The following is a 19,371-nucleotide window of genomic DNA, read 5'->3' as shown; positions in this document are numbered from 1 at the left end:
GTAAACCTGTCTCTGAAAAAAGTGAAAATTCATCCCTGTGTAATTGGAGAATGCCCAACTCCTAAGCCTCCATCCAGATCTTATTTCTCCCCAGGCTTCTGCATCTTTGTCCGTTAGATGCTCCCGGAGAGGATTCTAGCAACACATGGAAACAGCCCTCTCCTAGAACTATGATTACTGCCGATTGTAAAGCACTGCATCACTTACACCAGCGAGTATCTCTCTCTCTATGGTGGGTTGCAGGAACATCAGAAGGTGCCTGGAATTGCGTCCGACGAGGTGAACAATCCCTAGTGCCTGTGATTAAGCTTTGTTAAGTTTGCTGCAACCATCCCCGGCTCCTATTTTTAGTTCAACATTTTAAAGATTGGTGGCTGTGAATGAGACGCTTCTGGCCCCCTCCGTCCTTCCCGTGTTCTTAAAAGAGTTGGGAACTTTGGAAATGCAGAGGGTTTTTCTGAACTGAATTATCCAGACCAAAGACTTCCGCGTTCTCTCTTCTTTATTAAGTGCTACAAATTCAGCGAGGGGGGTGGAAGACGGTCTCGTGGCTTGTGGCTTGTCTTCTTCCACAGCCATGCAGCCGTCTCGTGGCCTCTTCCGTGGCAAGGGAAGATTTTAGCAGGAAGGAATAAGGGGATCTCTTTCCTAAGTAGCTCTGGTTCTCGGAGAAGCCACTGGGGAAAGAAGTGAAGAAGAAGAAGAAGAGGGTCTGGCTCTGTTGGAATGAGGGAAGGAAGGTGGGTTATGTTAGGCCTTGCATTCCACACACACACCCCAGTTTGGGATGCAGAGGGAGGCCTCTTGCCCACCTTGACCCATCCATGCAACTTACATGCTGAGCTTCCAACCAGGTATGTTGGCTTGTTGCTGCACAGCAAAGTGACCAGGCCTCCCAGGGCCCCCGTTCCCATCATCTGTACCTCCGCGGTGATCCCCAGAGTGACGTTTTTCTACAAGGGAATTGAGAGCAGATTTGGCTTTGGATCACCCCATCCTCCTTCCCTTGCCCCCCCCCCCCTTTCTCTGCTTCCCTAGAGAAAGAGAAAAGGGAAAGAGCAAGAAGCAAAGCTGGATGGCTGGACCATTTTAGGCAGAGCCTCTGGGAGCGTCTGCTCTGTAAGGGGAATAAATTGCACCCCTGCCCCTTCCCTTTGCCCCAAAGCAGCAGAGAGAATTACCAGGACAGCTTGGAAGAAACTTTCCAGCTCTTGGCAGGACGGCAGCAGTTCAGAGGGGTCCATTTTGCGGGTCACACACCCCTCCGGCTGGCCGTGATACACCATCAAGCGCTGGAGAGAAAACAGCCCATAGACAAGGGGTTGGCATTGCCTGCACCTAAGTTTCAACTAAACGCCTCTTTTTCCTCTCCTACACATTAGAGGGATCGTTACTCCCACTGGGCAAAACAGGATCCAAACAACACACCCCACCACCGTTCAATTAAATCTGATCAGCCTTGGGGAGGGGGGGGGCGGAATCCATTTCTGTAGCTGCAAAATGACAAAGGGAGACGATGCATTCACCAAAAAGTGCATCTGAAGCTTTCCTTCATGGCTCTCCACTCCCTGGAAAACCAAGAGTGGCTTTTCCTTCCACCGAGAGTTTTGCTATTTAAACATCGTTGCTTTAAAAGAAGGGTAAAACGCAAACACATTTTACATTTGTAACCGAGATTGATTAAGAATACTCTGTCCTGGCTCTCTCCGTTTTGCAACGCAAGCAAAATGATGAGGGATATTGGCAAGCGCTTTAAATTCCCTGCTCTGGAGATGGTGACGGGAAAACGCTCAATGATTCCAGGACCCTTTGGCTAAACTAACGAGGCTACGCCAGAAAAGAGGGGAAAGGCAGAGACCAGCCCAGGTCACCCCTCGAAGCTCCGGCTTGATGCCGTGACTCACGTTTCTCAAATCGCAGGTAATGCCGGGCGAGAGGCCCTGTTCGTCGAGCTCGCTGAGAGCCAGGAGCAGGGATGCTTCGTTTTGGACGTTGACTTGTGCAGGGTAGGCAATGGCGCCTCTCTTTGAGCAGGGGAAGGGAAAAGGAAAGTGGGGAGACCGTCAGATTTGGGTTCAAGGCTGCCTTCCATCCGGACTTTGCCAGCAGAGCATCTGAAATGCCAGCTGTGTCACGGGACACAATCCTACCCAATCTCATTCCCAGCCTACATGTCCCACAGTTTATTTACTTTTATGGATCCAATATCGGGTGTCTGGGATGCAGTATCCCCACCTTTATTCTGGTGCTCCTTCACAAAATTAGTACAGGACGTGCAGTTTTGGCATATTCCGATCGCTGCCTATGTTGGTGCTGTGTTGTGATCACGCTTTATGATTGCATTGGCTCCTGGCCAGATGCTGCCTGTGACCTCCCTCTTTTAACCTGACTGGCTCAGAAATGTAAACCTGGCCATCTCTGCTCTGTGCTCCGGCCCCTTCCATTCAGAGACAGACAGTCCAGCCGCCGCCTCCCTTTTGGTACCTGGAGACAAGAGGTTCGCCCCAGGAAAGTCGCCACGAGGATCCCAACGATGCTGATGGAAAGAGCAGCGATGGCACCCACTGTCAGGATCACCAGCTTGTGGTTCGAGACCGCGGGAGTCTTGGTGAGCTCCAGTCCTGAGTGGAGAGACTGTCGAACCAATTGAGAAGTTCAGAAAGAGACAGACGATACAACTCAAGGTCAATGATCACAAACGCCCAGTCCGTATGCCTTGAACCCCACTTACATAAGGAGGGCTCTTCGGGTGCAGCCCTTCTGGCCAGGAATCGGGGTGCTTCTCTTCATTGGCCATGTCCTGTGGGAAGCACACGGATGGTAAGGAAAAAGGGGTCACATTGCCTCTTTTATAGCATTTGACTCATCAAAGCCTCACCCACCTGGCTGGGAGCCGAGGCGAACAATGCGCCTCTATAAATTTCCCAGCTCAGCATCCTCTGAGCTAGAAATCCTTCTGCGCCTCTCTGACACCCAGTAAGTTTGAAGGTCATGAGGCAGGATTAGAAAACAGGTATTTTTCTCTCAGGTAAGAAAGTCCCTTTATTAGAGAAAATGCAGAGATACCCAGGCTAGGTGTAGGATATTGACTTCCCCCCCCCTTTTTTTTTAAGTAAGTTACTAGAGTTGAGTTTACGCAATTCAAAGTCTTGCTAATTTTTTGGAGGTATTGCTTTATCTCTTCCGACACTCCGAAAAGTATTATTTTGGTGACTGTTGGCCAAGGTCCATGCCAAGGAGCAGAACGGGGAGGTTCAGTCTATTGCTGCATCATCCTTTGCAATCCGATGTCCATTGAATAAGGTGTTTCTTTCTAAAAGGTGAAAGGAAAAAAGGTTGAAAACAGCGCAGGAGAGAAGTCCAAGTCCAAGCCAAAAACAAAGCCATCCATTTCATCTCTCCTGTTGCAAGAAAAGCGAGAAGAGAGGCAAGCAAGAAGGCGGCCTTTGTTTCAGGGTCCAAGAAGATGGCGGGAGGGCCCGTCTCTGTTTCTCTCTCATTTTGTTCAGGTCAGGTTGCACCATCTGAGATTGGGAACAAGGCGCTTTTGAGAGGGAGGCCCCAGGGCTGGCCGTTCACCCCAACTGGGCCCAAGCAAGGCCACCACTCTCCCTTCGAGGAAAAATGCCTCGTCACGGCGGCCTTGGAAAGTATCCAAAGCCCGGCCTTGGGGAGGGGGAGACTGAGACCCTGGCCTCAATGGAGCACAAAGGGAAGATTGTTCCAGGCTGGACCGGCATGGCAAGCCGGGCCAGGGAGATCAAGATCTGGCTTAGCATGAGGCAGGTGGAGAAACAAAGCACAAGGAGAGTCAGGAGGCCAAGGGTCTCGCTTTTTCTCTGGGCCTGAGACTCCGGCCTCCTCAGGGCTCTAGTCCTCATGGGCAAATCTGCCTTGCAGGGTTGGTGTGCAGAGCTGAAAAAGCGATTAGGGTTGCAAGAGCAAAGGTCATCTGCTGCAAAGCTTTTTTCCACTGATTTTCCCAGCCATCTCTCAGCAATACCCCTGTGAGGTAGGCCAGGAAGAGCAATAGTGGCTTGGATAGGGTTTTCCATGCTGGCTTATGCAATAAGCCTTGGCTTGGAGTGGAAAGGAAGCCGACTTTTTGACCAGGCCTCCTTCCTCCAGGCCAAGGCTCTCAAACTTGGCAACTTTTAAGATTTGTGGACCTCTCAACTCCCAGAATCCCCCAAAATAGCTGGCTGAGGAATTCTGGGAGTTGAAGTCCACAAGTCTTAAAAGTTGCCAAGTTTGGAGAGCCTTGGCCTAGAGAATTTTTAAATTTTTATTTTTTTTAAACACAAATCAGTTTCATTGGGTTTTTTTATTTAAAAAAGCACATTTTCCCCTGGCCGGAAGTCTAGGTTGGTCAATGTCGCCCACAATCCTTTGCGCTCTCCCTCAGGCGCCGGAGTCATTTTCTCCCAGTCGCCCTTGCGCGGCTTCCGTGGCCTCTCCCTCCCATCATGCCTTGCGAGTTGGTGTTTTTCATGTTTTCAAGCCCTTTGAGGGCGGACAATTTATTTGAATGACGGGAATAATACGCAATAGGATGATTGGAACACGAGGACAAAGCCCCGCCCCTTCATAGTCGAACACCAATAGGCGGTTCGTTACACCTGCTGCAGTCGCTGTGTTCTCAAGCAATGAGTCAATATAATGAATGTCCCGCCTGAGGCGGATTATCACCAATTGAAAAGCGACCTTCGGTGTCAGTCTGAGTGACGTTCGTAAGAGCCAATCGCGACGAGAAGTCCCTGGGCAACTATGGCACTCTTAGCCAATAAAACCATTGGGGGGAAGCTCACCCTGCCGAGTGAATTTACCCAGCTGGGTCTCACAAACCGATCTCCCCCGGCCAGCGGATGAGGCGTGCCGAGCGTCGATAGGCAGGCCGTCCAACCAATAGATCCACAAGGCGACAGGAACATGCCAGCCCCCTCTGCTCCCTCGCCTCCAATGAGTACTGAGGTCGAAGTGGGCGGTGCATCCCTCTGTAGCGAAGGCCCTTGACCCTATAGCCACCCGGAGCGCCTGCTCCCGCCCTTGAGTGACGTCCCTCTCGACCAATGGCAACCCGCTAAGCCTCTGGAGTGGCGGGCGAGCGTTCCAATGTCGATTCGCGAGCGCTGGAGGGGGGCGAAGCAGGAAGCGGCCGAGGAGGCGGAGGCCCTCGGAACAGTCGGAGAAGCGCCGCGCCGACCGCGAAACCTCCACGCCGGGCTGCCGAGGAGGCTGGGCCCGCGCAGGTAGGAGGCCGTGGGGCCGCCTCGGGGTTCTCTTCCCCTCCCCCGGGACCTCCAAGCGTGGGGGAGGGGCAGGGCAGCCGCGTGGGGGGTCTCCCCCCTGGGGAGCCCCCTCCCTCCCCGCCCGGAGGCCTCTGCAACCCCACCCCCGCCTTCGAGGGGTAGGACTACAAACCCCATTTCCCCTGGACTCCAGATCCCATCAACTTCGCCCGCTCCCCTCCCCCCCATCTGTGCCTTTTTTTAAAGGGAACTTCCAAAATAAATACAGCCCCCCCCTCAAAATAAAGCCTACCTGGAGGGAGGGGGGGCTGCTGAAAATTGCAGTGTCCCTGATTTCCCCCCCCCCAAACCAGGAAGACCCCCTTCCCCCATTATGACACTGGGCTAAAATTTCATTAATGCAAAAAAAGGGTGGATATTTTTCCATGGGGGGGCAGATCTGGGGGAGACCCCAACCCTAAAAAAAAAAAAGAGGAGAAGCTTTGAAGGAGCTCAAGGGGGCTTCCTGGGGGCTTCTCCCCTTTCCCCCTTAAGAGGGATGAGAATTAAGGGAGATGGGGGGGGCTTCCTGTGGTTCCCCCCCCCCCCGCATTAAGAGAGCAGAATAAATGGAAATGAAGAGTTTTGGGAGTCCTGCAAATCCCCCTCCCCCAAAACATTAACATGCAGCATCTTCTCTGGTGACTTATTCCTGCTCTTTTTGTGGCAATGCCAGCATTTTAATATTTCACAATTTTAAAGCAGTTTGCCGGTGTAACTTCAACAGCTTCCAAATTTCCTGCCCGCCCGCCCTGTGAGTCCTTACCAGCCCTGGACCTGTTCAGCTTTTTCCCCTTAATTTTTAACAAAATTAATCAAAAGGCGCGCCTAGATTACGGGCATCATCATCTGCCTGGGTTGGGGAGTTGGAAAGTGTGCTTGGCAATATTGAATTGATGCATCAGTTTTGGGCAATGCGAGGTCATCTTGTGCAGGATCTAAATGGGGGCGGTGATGGATTTTATGTACTTTTTATTTTATGCACTTTTGAAGTCTGGAAATTTCTCTTGAGAGGCGGCTCATATCTTTGTGTTATCGATGAAACTCGGGACAGGGGGGAAAAGTGGTTAAAGAATACACGAAGCCCCTTTCCCCAAACCTGCAATGGGGAGAATTTATCTTTAATTCACTTTTGTTCTTGGTTTTCTTTCTTTCTTTCTAAATCCTGTGCAGCTCTTTTCTGTCCAGCGGACAAAACTTGGGCTCTCCTACAGATCTGTGCCGAATGCATTGGGGGGGGGGATCTTTGCCATAAGTATATAAAGGCCCACCTTGTGTGAATTTGATTAAAGCAGAAAAAGCTGCATGGTTTGAAGAGGAAGGTTTAAATATTTTTTTAAAAATAGATTTTTCTTTTTTTAATTTTCACCCTGGGTCCTTCTAATCCTTGAGAAATTTATAGGTTGCAGAAACAGCCAACCAACTATTGGCTTTACCGTTTCCTTTTTAAATATATAATATAATATGCGCTTTTTCAGAGGGAGAGAAGAGGCTTCTTGCTAAAAGTGCCACACATTGGGGCATTATTGGGTTTTTTGAAGTGTGGTGTCCACTTCCTGTGGCTTCCTTCCTGGGGTGGGGGGGGGAATTTTCTTGTGAATCAGAGTATTGGGGAAGGGGTGGAGTGTGGGTGGGCTGGCCAGAAAGTTTGGTGTTTTTCCTGAGATGCTAGTTTTGGATTTTAATGCTGCCTTTCTTACTGTTTGCATTTGAATTGGTGCCATCTAGGAATGACTTAAGCCACTTGTTGCTATTCATCTGCCCTTTCTGCCCTAGGTGATAATGTGCCTTGTGGGTTTGTTATGCTTAAGAGTCCCTCCAGCCAATCAATATTGTATTTTCATTAAAATTAACCTCCCTTCCCCCTTGAGTGAGCTTGGAGTCTTCTTTTTTTTCCTTCCCCTTTCTCCTCCCTGCTTAGTACTTTTAAGTTAGCAGATGGTCCTGTCTTAATTCTCTTAAATGGGCAGGAATTTAATCTCTTGCCAGACATGGCTTGGTCGGGTCGTGGGTGGGCAGCTGCTGTGGGCGTTAATTCATCTGGAATAGTAAACTCCATGAAAAAAACACAAACCACAGCTTCTTGCCCAACCTGTTTCTAGGGTGGTTTTTGAACCCTGTGCTGGAGAAAGAAAAGAGGGGAGCGTGAAAGTGGGTGATCTGCCCCTGCCTTGGAGGGCGGGGAAGGGGGGGTGAGTGTTTGGATAACGTCTCCAGCTAGAAAATCCACGCTTGGTGTTTGTTTCGGCCCCTGCCCGGAATGTACTGCAAGGTAGGGTGTGAAGAGGTCAAAAGCAGAGAGAAGGTGGTGCTAAGATACAAGCAGGCTTTGCAAGATCCTGGTCAGCAGGTGGGCTTCTCTGGCCTGCCTCTTTCCCCAGCTTCTGCCCTTCTCATTCATCCTGTGAATTAATTTTCCACCCTCAACTCAAAATTTCTTCAGTTCTCCTTGGCTGGGGTGCAGGAGAATAGGGGCCCAGTGTTATTGTGCACCCCAGTGCCAAATTGGTGGCCATAAATATTGGGGCTTTCTTTCTAACCACTTTTCTTCCCTCTCTCTCTCTCTCTCTCTCTCTCTCTCTCTCTCTCACACACACACACACACACACACACACACACACACACACACACACACACACAGACTTCAGTGTGCTAAGACTTCCAATCCCAAAGACATAACAATTTAATTTCCCATCACACGGGTCCATTTTTAAAAAAAATTTGGGATCCGACAAGTGGGGGGCCAGCTGTGTTGCACATTTGCCCGGAGGAATCAGGGCACCCAAGCGCAGGCCGTTGGGTGCCCTGTGCGATGCCCTGGCAGGAGAACCAGCTGTTCCTTCCATAGATTGGCAGCTAATGAACGGCCCCCTATCAATTTCTGTGCCTTCCTCAAACACTAAGCCTCACTGACAGGGATTTAAATCTCTCCCAGGGGAAGCCCAGCCTTTAGGATTTAAGAGATCTGCTGTGGGGGAATCCCCCTGAAAGCTTTCCTTCCTGTCCTGTTTCGCCTGGCTCTCCCCGAGCGGAGGTGAGCAGGGGTGTTTGAGACAAGATGTTTGTGTACCCTGGTGTGACTCTTGTTTTGGCTGCTGGGCCTAGGAAACCGGTCTGTTTGGGATTGGCGTGCAGGGATGACTAGTGATCGGCCACAGCGAAGCTTTGAGCGTCACCTCCGTAGATTTTGTCCATTGTGGAGACTGTCAGATGTTGAGCAGAGTTTGGGGAAAACGGAGCTGTGGGATAACTTGGTGTGGACAAATTGGCTTTTAGTCTGAAACTGTAGCTCAGCTGTTTCAAGGGATTCCTGAACCAGAGGCGCCGTGGGAGAGGTCGGAGGGCCCGTAATGGGGGGGGGGGGCTCGTCTAGGAGACCCCTGCCAGCGTTGCTGAAGAAACCTTTAAAGGGCTTGGTCCTTCCTTAGCAGGGAGCACAGCCACAAACTTCCCCCTGGGCTTTTCCTTGCAGGCAGAGGGCCCTGGCCAGGGGCTGCCATTCAGCTTCTGGGGCCTGAAACTTTGCTTGAATCTGGTGGATCAACAGAATCTGCTGGAGGATGAGGTGTGCCCTGGGGCTGCTCCTGGAGTGGCAGTGGGTTGTTGGCACATGTTTATCCAACCTTCCTTGGAGCAGAAGCTTCACACACACACCCACACCAGGCCTCCCTCTCCCTCTGAGGAGGGGTCCCTGCATCCGTCTCCTAGACCTCCAACCAGAGGCAGAGAAGGGGGATGGGGTGAGCGAAGGGTCTCCCCATCTGGTCCCTTGGTGTGGTGGAGCCTTTTCTTCGCCCTGGCGGCCCTGCCTGGCGATGGGCCTCCCTTCCTCCTCTTATCCAGCCAGCCCTGGTTTTCTCTCTTGCCAAGAGCCCAGTCGGGCCTTCCTGCCCTCCACCCCGGGCTCCAAAGGGGCGGCTGCTCCTAACTCCGGGTTTTCTAGCATCAGCAGATGGCAGAGCAGGGCAGGTGCCCTTGGGGAGGTGGGGGGGGACGTGACTGGCACGCCTGGGCTGGAGAGGAGCAGAGCTGCGGGAAAGGTAGCCCTGCCTTCCCCTCCCTGGCTCGGCCCCAGGGGGGGAGCCGGGTGCTTGTTTTCCTCCGCGTGGCTTCCCTCTGCAGCTGGCGCTGGCTGGGGAGGCTGGGCAGAGGGACTGCGCCCGCCTGCCTCCTTCCCCAGGCGGCACCTGGCTTGCTGGCCTGGCAGGAGGCGAAGGCCCTCGGTCACCACCCTCCTCTTCCTCGCCACCCCTGTGCTCGCCTCCCGCCCCGGTTCCTGTCCTGTAGGGAGCCTCCTTGTCAGGTTAGTGATGTGATCCGGTAGGTTCCCCTCTCCAGTGTGGAGGGAGAGAAACGGCACCCTCCCTGGCCACTGCTGCCCTTGCTTCTCCCCTCCTGGCAGGAAAGGAGACCAGTTCTGCCACCTGGCTGCACAGAGGCTCAGGCAGGCGGGCGCCTCTCAAGAGCGGAAGAGGGTCCTGCATTCCTCAAGAGATTGGCCTGGAATAAGGTGACACGAACTGGGATGCTGCCTAGAGTGGTTAAGAGTGAGGTATCCTCTAAATCTAGGGGCGCGGTGACTCAGTGGCTAAGACGCTGAGCTTGTCGATTGAAAGGGTCGGCGGTTTGAATCCCTAGTGCTGCCGTGTAATGGGGTGAGCTCCCGTTCCTTGTCCCAGCTTCTGCCAACCTAGCAGTTTGAAAGCAGGTAAAAAATGCCAGTAGAAAAATTAGGGACCACCTTTGGTGAGTGGTAACAGCATTCCGTGTGCCTTTAGCGTTGAGTCATGCCGGCCACATGAGCACGGAGACGTCTTCGGACAGCGCTGGCTCTTCGGCTTAGAAATGGAGATGAGCACCGCCCCCTAGAGTCAGGAACGACTAGCACATACGTGCGAGGGGAACCTTTCCCTTTGCCTTTTCCTCTAAATGCATAAATGTATGGAGGAGAAGTACCATCCCAGCCAGATCCAGGGGGGCTATTTTGCCTCCAAGCCTGTTTGCAGAGCTGGAGGTCAGATGCCAGGCTGCCCCTCTGACCTCTGGAATTGCCAGGAAGTGCCAACGCCTCAATACAGGGACTGTGTCCTTCCTTTTCTCTGGGGAGAATCAAGCAACCCACTGGAGCCCCTAGTCTTTATACCCTCCCACTGGCCCCCAGACCCCCCAAGGGATGATGGCTGTTGCCGGGTGGGATTTCTGCCCGCAGCCTGGTTCAAATGAGTTCAAACCCATAAACTGCAGCTGAAGGTCCCTTATAGGGCAGTCCTGGCTTCTGTTGGGTCCCTAGATGTCCACAGCATCCCAGGATCCCCCTTTTGCGACCTGCTGACAAGCAGAGTCAAGGGGGAAGCGGGGTTCACTTAATGACCGTGTTCCTAACTTAACAGCTGCGGTGATTCACTTAGCAACTGTGGCAAGGAACGTCGTAAAATGGGGTAAAACTCACTTAATGGCTGTCTCGCTGAGCAACAGAAATGGGCTCCATAGTAGCCGTAAGTCAAGGACTCCTTGTGTTCCGCCTCCGAGGACAATTATCAGCTCTGCTTTTGGGCCTTTTGGTGTCTTCTTTGGCCTTCGTGGGGAGGTGCCGTCTGGGCAGCCGGGGGTGGGGGAGCCTTGACCCCGTTGTGTCCCTCTCTCAATTTGACCGCTGGCCCTTGTCTTCCAGAGCCTTCCGAGCCCCTCGCCATGGGGGACATGAAGACCCCGGATTTCGACGATCTCTTGGCAGCCTTCGACATCCCCGACATTGACACCAGCGAGGCCATCCATTCGGGCCACGAGGAGGCTGAGGCTCCCGTCCGTCCCGTCCCTGTGGAGGCGGCCGCCCCCGAGCACGTCCTGCCGCACGCGGACATCACCACCGTCAGCGTCATTGTGAAGAACACCGTCTGCCCTGAGCAGCTGGAGGCGGCGGACGGGCGGCTGAAGGACAGCGGGGGCCACCCGGGGGGCTCCCGCTTGCTGCAAAACGGCTTTGCGGCTCCCGAGGTGCCTCGCGCCTCCCCGGTCTCCTCGGCGGAAGCTGTGGCCCCCACCAACGGCGAGTGTTGGGCCCTGAAGGAGAAGGCCCCCAAGAGCCTGGATCTCTTCTCCCCCTTCAGCCCCGAGGCGGACAAGGACGGGGAGGCAGACCTGATTGACCAGCCACGGGGATGCAAGGCGAAGGAGCAGGGCCCCCACATCCCCCCAGTGCCCCTCTTGTCCGCCGCCCCCTCCCTGGACGGCCCCGAACCCATCGAAGAGAGCTTGGGACCCTCACCCCCTCAGGCCTTCCCTCCAGCCTTTGAAACTGGTCCTCCTGGTGGGATGGGCCTCTCGCTGACTCCTCCTCCTCCTCCTCCTCCGGCTGCTCCTCCTCTTCCGGCTCCTCCTGTGATCAAGCAGGAGGTGGACTGTGAGATGGCTTGTCAGGGCTCCAGCCCGTTGGGGCCGCCCAAGTCCGCTTCTTCCTGCTACTCCGCAGAGACGTCCCCGCGGGTCCCCTGGCCTGGCTCCGAGGCGGACCTGGAGGGAGACCTGCCCGACATCAAGCACCCCCTCTCCAGCCCTCGGGAGCAGCTCTTCCAGGGCTCCCCACAAAAGGGAGCCAGTCCTGGGCCCCGGGCCTCCCCAAAGCCCCCCGGCAATGGGTCCCTGAAAGAAGAGCCGGTGGAAAAGCCACTGCAGTGCCCCCCAGTCCCTTCCAGTGGGGAGGAGGAGGAGGAGGAGGAGGATGGGGGGGACCAGAGCCCTGGTTCACCCTCGTCCGGTTCCTCGCGGCCCCTCAAGGTGAGGATCAAGACCATCAAGACGTCCTCGGGAAGCATCACCCGGACGGTGACGAGGGTCTCATCGGACTCCAATCCAGGAGCTGCCAAGTTGTCCTCAGATCAGGGGGGCCCGGAGACCCCTGCGGCCGGGGATACCTTTCTCCCTGCCGTCATCGCCCAGAAGGAAGAGGCCGCTCCGGAGAGCCCCAGCCGGAAGGCCCTGGCAGCCAGCCCGGGAAAGGCTGCGGAAGCCCCCAAGGTGGTCAGCGTCCAGCTGGGCGACGGCACCAAGCTGAAGGGCACGGTGCTGCCCGTCTCCACCATCCAGAATGCCAGCAGCGCCATGCTGATGGCGGCCAGCGTGGCCCAGCAGAAGGCCGTGGTGCTGCCCAGCAAGGCCTTGGCCAAGAGCATCCTCAGCCTGGTGCCCCAGGCCCTCCCCAAGGCCCCCGAGGTCAGGAGCGGGGGCCCCGCCCCGCCCGCCAGCCAGAAGGTCAACGGAACCACGGTGGTGGTGATGCAGCCGCAGAAGTCCTCGCCCCCCGTGGCCGGCACGGTCATCTCCCGCAGCCAGTCCAGCCTGGTGGAGGCCTTCAACAAGATCCTGAACAGCAAGAATTTGCTTCCCCCCTACAAGCCCAACCTGCTGCCCCCCGCCGAGTCCAGCCTGGCCCTCCCGCCCCTGGGCTACCGCTGCCTGGAATGCGGCGACGCCTTTGCCCTGGAGAAGAGCCTGGCCCGGCACTACGACCGTCGCAGCCTGCGGGTGGAGGTGACCTGCAACCACTGCGCCAAGCGGCTGGTCTTCTTCAACAAGTGCAGCCTGCTGCTCCACGCCCGCGAGCACAAGGACAAGGGGCTGGTCATGCAGTGCTCCCACCTGGTCATGCGGCCCATCGCCCTCGACCAGATGATCGGCCAGCCGGACGTGGCCCCGCTCGTCTCCCCAGCCCCCCTCAGCCAGGCCAGCAAGGCTCCCTCCCCAGCCGGCCTCACAACGGATGTCGGGGTGGCCAACGGAGGCACCGGCCAAGACCTGCCCGTCCTGCCCCTGGGCGGCGGCGGCGGCACCGAGCAGCTGGCGGCCATCAACTCCTGCCAGTGCCTGGAGTGCAAGGAGCAGTGCAAGGACAAGGCTGGGCTGGCCGCCCACTTCCAGCAGGCCGGAAGCAACGCCTCCACGGTAAATGAGGGGAAGGGGACGGGGGGGGGGCAGCTGGACAGAAATCCTGGGTGTCCCCTGGGCGGTTGGGCCTTCTGTCCACCTACAGAAAGAGACCGGACGGCCCCTTGTCTGGAATGGGAGGGGTCTCCTGTTGGAGCAGGGGGTTGGACTAGAAGACCTCGAAGGTCCCTCCCAATAACCCTGTTATTCCTGCCCCATTGAAGGAGCCTAGATTACCTTGGAGGGGCTTTGGGTGGTGGAAATTCACCGTGGGTGGCTCCTCTTGTGGAAGCGCAGCGTAGTCCTCGCTTACTGGTTGTTTTGTTTAGAGACGGTTATTATGGGAAAGTCAGTTTGTCGGCAGTCCTTGCATTGAGGTCCGCAAGGAAGAGGGAAGCCGTAAACACAATCGCAGCTTCACTTAGCAATCCCTATTTTGCTGAATAACCATGCTGGCTGATCCCAAGGGTGGTCACTAAGAGAGGACCGCTCCTGCAGCCTGCAAGGTCCCATATCTCTGAACTTCTTCTGCAACCCCCAGGCAGAATTTGAGCTGTGGGGATGAAGCTCCCCCCCCCCTCACTCTGGGGAAAGAGAAGGAGGGTTGGCGATCCTAAAGTGGCACTTTTCTCTCATTGATAAACGCCCCCCCCCTTCTGCTTCCCCTCCCCCCCCATTCCAGGTGTGCAACAGCTGCCCGATGATCATGGCCAACCGTTGCAGCTTCAGCGCCCACCAGCGCATGCACAAGAACCGGCCGCCCCACGTCTGCCCCGAGTGCGGGGGGAACTTCCTGCTGGCCAACTTCGATGCCCACCTGAAGGACGCCTGCCTCCATTTCTCCCGGAGGATCGGCTACAGGTAGGATCGGGTGGCATCCTGAGCTGCCCTCGCCTGCCCTCCTTCAGGGGAGCGAGAAGAGGCCTCCGCCTCTCCCTGCCTGGCCCCCAGTGGGCTTGGAGGGCAGCCAGGGGTCTAAAACGAAACTCCTGCTTTTGGGCCTGGCCTGAGCCACAAGCTCTCCCCGCTTCCTCCCAGGTGTCCCAGCTGCTCGGTTGTCTTTGGCGGCGTCAACTCCATCAAGTCCCACATTCAGACGTCGCACTGCGAGGTCTTCCACAAGTGCCCCGTCTGCCCCATGGCCTTCAAGTCGGCCCCCAGCGCCCACGGCCACATCTACACCCAGCACCCGGGCTTCAGCAACCAGCAGTCCAAGTAAGATAGAGCTGCGGGACAGAGGTTGCCGCCAGAAGTGGTGGGTGCTCCGTCAATGGAGGTTTCTCAGAAGAGACCGGATGGTCACTTGCCTGGAATGGGATGGGGTCTCCTGCCTTGAGCAGGGGGCTGGACTAGAAGACCTCTAAGGTCCCTTCCAGCTCTGTTATCCTATTCCCTTCCGTTCCGTTCTGTTCCGTTCCATTCCATTCTATTCTATTCCATTACGTTATTCTATTCTTAAATCTATTTTATTCTATCCTATCCTATCTTATCCTATCCATTTTCTATTATTATTATTTCTTCTTATTCTATATTCTCGTCTACTCTACTCTTGTTATTCTTATTCCTATTCCATTCTTATCAGAGGCCACCTTGGCTCTCTCTGCCTGTCCCGGCAGGGCTGGGGGTGGGGCTCCCAGTTGGAGGGGTGGGGGCACTTGAGGGCAGGAAGGAGACCCCCCCTCTTAGGACCCCCTCCCCCGTCTGTCTGTGCCCAGAATGATCTACAAGTGCGCCATGTGCGACACGGTCTTCACCCACAAGCCGCTGCTCTCCTCCCACTTCGACCAGCACCTGGTCAACCAGAGGGTCAGCGTCTTCAAGTGCCCCGACTGCCCTCTGCTCTTCGCCCAGAAGCGGACCATGCTGGAGCACCTGAAGGTCAGGAGGGGGTGCGGGCCGAAGCCGGGGGTGGGGGTGGGGGGGAGGCAGGGAAGGGCGGCTGGACCGGGCCTGACCACTGCCTCCGTCTCCCTCCGGCCCTCAGAACAGCCACCAGCAGCAGCAGCAGCAGCAGCAGAAGCCCAAGGAGGAAGCGGTCCAGAAGCCGGCCCCCGCCACCCCCGCTGCCCCCAAGCAGAGTCCGGCTGAGGAGGAGCCCCCGCCGCCCCTCCCGAAGCCTTCCTCCTCCTCCTCTTCCTCCTCCTCCTCCTCGGAAGACGACCCCCCCAGCTCCCCCGAGCTGCGCAAGAGCAAAAGGGGCCGCTTCCAGCGCAAGGCGGAGATGGGCAGGCGGTCGCGGAGCAACGGATGGACGTGCGGCATCTGCCATTCCTGGTTCCCCGAGAGGGACGAGTACGTGGTGCACATGAAGAAGGTCCATGGGAAGGTGAGGGGGGGGCGGGGAGTGGGGAGACCCTCAGCCGGGTGGGGCCAAAGGACCTGGCTTGGGGCGGCATCCCCACATTCGCCTCTTACCTGAGCAACCTCCCAGTCAGGGAGTTCTGCCAACTGAGCCAGGTTCATACCCAGTTTGGGGGGGTGGGTGTCATCCCTCACCCTGGCATCTCTCCCCCCCCCTTTTCAGTGTGTGAAGAAGTTCCCCTGCCATCTGTGCGAGCGCTCCTTCTGCTCCGCTCCCAGCCTGCGCAGGCACATCCGGGTGAACCACGAGGGCATCAAGAGGGTCTACCCCTGCAGGTAGGTGCCTGCCCTCTGCCCAGGCAGGGAGGGCCTCGGGGTCTCCTAGGCTGCCCCCCAAGCTCCCCTTCCCCCTCCCTCCCTCCCACCCACCCCTCCCTTCTTCTCCCAGGTACTGCACGGAGGGCAAACGGACTTTCAGCAGCCGGCTCATCCTGGAGAAACACATCCAGGTGCGGCATGGGATCAAGGTGACCGACGCCAACCGGAGCCAGGAGGTGCTCGCCACCCGCTTGGGCTCCAGGAACTCCCAGGTATGTGGGGTGTGTGGAGAGGGAACCCGCCCCGCCCCAGACCAAAATCTCTGCAGGAACTCAGAGGAACATCAGCAGCCTTAGCAGAGACGGCCCAGGCTCTCCGATTTGGGTCTGAAAACGGGGGAGGCTGAGAAAGGCAGGTGGGGGGGAGGGTCTTTTCAATCGGTCAGAATGTGGTTAGGGGGCCCGTAAAGGCAGTCCTCGACCTACGACCGCAATTGAGCCCAGGATTTCTGTTGTGAAGCGAAATATTTATTAGGTGAGTTTTGCTCTATTTTACAACGTTTCTTGCGGCAGACATTAAGGGATTCCCTGCAGCTGTTCATTTAGCAACAAGGTTGTTAAGCAAGTTGGGTTCCCCCATTGACTTTGTCCAGTGGTCGCCAAAGAGGGGATCCCGGGACCCCAGGACCCTGTGGCCATCATGAACACAAGTCAGCTGAATACGAATGAACGGTTGTAAGTCAAGGCCTGTCCTGACTCAGGTAGAATTTGCTTCCTGGAGGTTTAGCCTCTTTGGCTGCATTTCCAGTCCTGCCAGAGAGAGAGAGAGAGAGAGAGCTGCCCCCTCCCCACGCCTCTTGGGTGGGGATCCCTCCAGCCCCACCCCCCTCCAGCCTCGGTCACGCCGCCCTCTTCCTTCGCCCTGCAGGGGTCCAGCCGGAAACGCAAGCTCTCCTCGGACGACGGTGACTCGTGCAGTGAAGAGCCGGACAGCACCACCCCGCCCTCCAAGACCCCCAAGGGCAGCCGGCGCTCCCCCTACCACTGCCGGAAGTGCGGCTACGTGGCCCCCACGGCGGCCGACTTCCAGGAGCACATCCCCCGCCACCGGACAGGCGAGAGTGCCCACCAGTGCCACGAGTGCGGACTCTGCTTCACCTCTCAGGTGTCCCTCAACCGCCACCGCTTCATCACCCACAAGAAGAAGCGGGGCGAGGGGGAGGCCGGCGTCCCCCGGGGGGCCCCCGAGGAAGGCTCCCCCTCGGCCAACGAGGGCAGCCTCTCCTGCACCGTCTGCGGCAAAGCCTTCGACACCCAGCTCAACCTGAAGACTCACTTCCGCACCCATGGCATGGCCTTCATCAAGGCCCGACAGACAGGGGGGGCCGAGAACTAGCCGGGCCTTGGAGCCACGTCAGAGAGGGGGGATGTGCCCCCCCGTGGCTCCTTCCGTGGCTCGAGTGATGGAGACGCCTTATGTATCGTCCCAGCAGCTGCGGTCCTGCGGCCGCCTCTCTGGAGTCCCGGTCTCCCTTGGCTGGCAGCTGTGGGCCCGACTTGGGCTGCCCCTCGCGCACTCCTTTCTCACGCCCCTCGTGGTCCAAGGGTGCTGGGCTTCAGTGGCAGGGAGGCTCTGAGCGTTAAATCCATTCTCGCTCCGGAAGGTTCCCCTAAAGTAGGTCAGGAGGGGTGTCTGGACTTCAGCCCTCGCCATCCTGTCCTGCCTGAACGACGACATGGGTGTCGAAGTATGATGCATGAAGAGGACACGTGTGTTTGCGGGCGACTTCCCCGTCAAAAGGCAGGTTCTTTGGCCGTCACCACTCCAGTTTTCCTTTCCTGTCTGAGGTTCCCAGAGAGAGAAATTGGGGGCTTTTTTGTGGGGGGGGGGTTGAGGAAGACAGCTTGGCGTCTCCTGTGCAAATGATGGCTAGCTTAAAACCAAGACAAACCAGGTTTTTTTCTCTTTCCAAACCATTCCAGGCCTCAGAGTTTGGAGGTCTGCGCTTCCTCCCCCCCCCCCCCCCGGTTTCTTGCTCTTGGCATGGTGCCCTCCCAGCATTGGGGGGGTGGGTCTTCGCCTCGCGGTCCCCTCTGTTCCTTCTTTGGAGCTCAAAATACCTCAAGAGCCAGCTGGTGCTTAGGAAAATAACAGATTAGCAACGAACGCATTGCTTGTAAAATCCAAATTTTGCGGGGTCTGAGCGACGCGTCTACACCTGGTCAGACGGGGGCAGGAGACAGAAATTGGTTCCCGTGAATGAGGAGGGCGGGGTCTTTCCCAATGGGCAGGGCCTCTTCACAGGTAGCCCAGCTGCTCCTCAATTCAGTCCTTGGGCTCCCCATTGGGGTGTCCCCATCATGTTATTTGTCTGCCCCCCAGATTTCTAGTCTGTTCCCTCCGTCCCTTCACTCTTCCCACCAAAACTCCCAAGTTTCCAGTCGCATCCTGACACCCCCCCCCCCTCCGAGCATTCCTCTTCCAGCTCAGCCAAAATCCGGAGCCATGTTCCCATCCGGTATTTGCCAGATCCGCCCTTTGGAAAATGCTGGAATTCCAGCACAGCCATCTCTTTATCCGAACACTTGAGACGACGGCTGCGGGTTCAAGACAAGGCGCATTTCCATGCTTTAGGCCTTCACATTCTCTGGAATCATAAAAATGACTTTTGGGGGTTGGGATTTTTTATTTTTTTTTATTTTTGGTCTTAAAAGGCGTTTCCTTTTGGGGGATGGGATCTCTCTTGATTTGTGTTCCTTTTAGTTCCTGGGTTTGGTTTGGTTTATTTTTATTATTATTATTATTATTATTGAGTTGTCACTAACGCAGACTAACGAAGCGCGTGTCTTTTGAACCAATCATGTAACATAAAAGAAAAGAAAAACATACGAATGAAAGCAAACAGGTTGAGTGATTGATGCTAAGTGATTATTTCCCAAAAGAGCAGAAAGACCCTTTTGCTCCTTGGTTTTATAAAAGAAAAGAGATGGGTTAAAATTAGGTTTTTATTATCGTTTGCTTCGGTCCATGTTAAATCAGTGCTCCCGGATTAGGGAATTGTGCAAAAGAAATTTTCTTGGCTTCTGGGCGGGGAGCCGCTGGTCAGCTCTGGCAGGCCAGAGGCTGGTGGTCTTTAGGCCTCCCTGGGGTGAGTTTCCCTGTCCCCACCGCCCCCCCCCCCCGAGCCCGGGGAAGGGGGCCTCTCAGAAACTCTTTAATCTCCTGCAGACTTTCCTCCATATGGTGGCTTCCCTTGCCCCCCCCCCCTCCCCGGGGCCAAACACCGAGAGGCGTCTCCCTCTGAGCCGGTTGCGGTTCCTTTGCAGTGGCAGAGCTCCAGGTTTGGGCCAGTAAATTCCACGCGTGCCTCGGGCTAACCCAGTCTGCTTCCTTAATCATGGTCTGTCGGGGAAACAACCATCCCTCCTCCCGTGTACCCTGGAATCCTCTCGCAGGAAACGCAAGGTGGTTTTTTGTTTTGTTTTTTAAAGAAAAGGGAAAAAAAAACATGCGGCAACAAATAAAACTCCATTTTCAGAAAGGG

General features: G+C 56.0%; 2 protein-coding genes across 7 annotated transcripts; one reads left to right on the top strand and one right to left on the bottom strand.

The window, feature by feature from the left end:
* Positions 1–46: 46 nt before the first annotated feature.
* Positions 47–4,969, bottom strand: LOC131186427 (uncharacterized). Of its 5 annotated transcripts, none has more exons than XM_058159988.1 (8): positions 4,809–4,969; positions 3,122–3,313; positions 2,732–2,800; positions 2,485–2,634; positions 1,905–2,024; positions 1,182–1,292; positions 836–953; positions 47–677 (listed from the first exon to the last, which is right to left on the bottom strand). In XM_058159988.1, the coding sequence occupies exons 3-8, from the start codon at positions 2,795–2,797 to the stop codon at positions 649–651; spliced, it is 594 nt and encodes a 197-aa protein (XP_058015971.1). In that variant the 5' UTR covers positions 2,798–2,800; positions 3,122–3,313; positions 4,809–4,969; the 3' UTR covers positions 47–648. The 5 variants fall into 5 exon arrangements, with proteins under 5 accessions (XP_058015971.1, XP_058015969.1, XP_058015972.1 ...); XM_058159986.1 differs by having other exon boundaries at positions 3,137–3,313; positions 4,809–4,966; XM_058159989.1 differs by having other exon boundaries at positions 3,137–3,313; positions 4,827–4,958.
* A 127-nt stretch (positions 4,970–5,096) lies between these two features.
* Positions 5,097–19,368, top strand: ZNF687 (zinc finger protein 687). 2 transcript variants are annotated; one of them, XM_058159965.1, is made up of 9 exons: positions 5,097–5,249; positions 10,960–13,226; positions 13,891–14,069; positions 14,247–14,423; positions 14,924–15,086; positions 15,193–15,534; positions 15,733–15,845; positions 15,958–16,099; positions 16,755–19,368. In XM_058159965.1, exons 2-9 carry the CDS (start codon positions 10,980–10,982, stop codon positions 17,220–17,222), a joined length of 3,831 nt encoding a protein of 1,276 aa, XP_058015948.1. In that variant the 5' UTR covers positions 5,097–5,249; positions 10,960–10,979; the 3' UTR covers positions 17,223–19,368. The 2 variants fall into 2 exon arrangements, with proteins under 2 accessions (XP_058015948.1, XP_058015949.1); XM_058159966.1 differs by lacking the exon at positions 5,097–5,249 and adding an exon at positions 8,051–9,798.
* The last annotated feature ends 3 nt before the right edge of the window (positions 19,369–19,371 follow it).

Source organism: Ahaetulla prasina, chromosome 17 (genome assembly GCF_028640845.1).
Source record: "Ahaetulla prasina isolate Xishuangbanna chromosome 17, ASM2864084v1, whole genome shotgun sequence".
Taxonomy (NCBI): Eukaryota; Metazoa; Chordata; class Lepidosauria; order Squamata; family Colubridae; genus Ahaetulla; species Ahaetulla prasina.
This window is presented reverse-complemented; position numbering and strand designations above follow the sequence as displayed.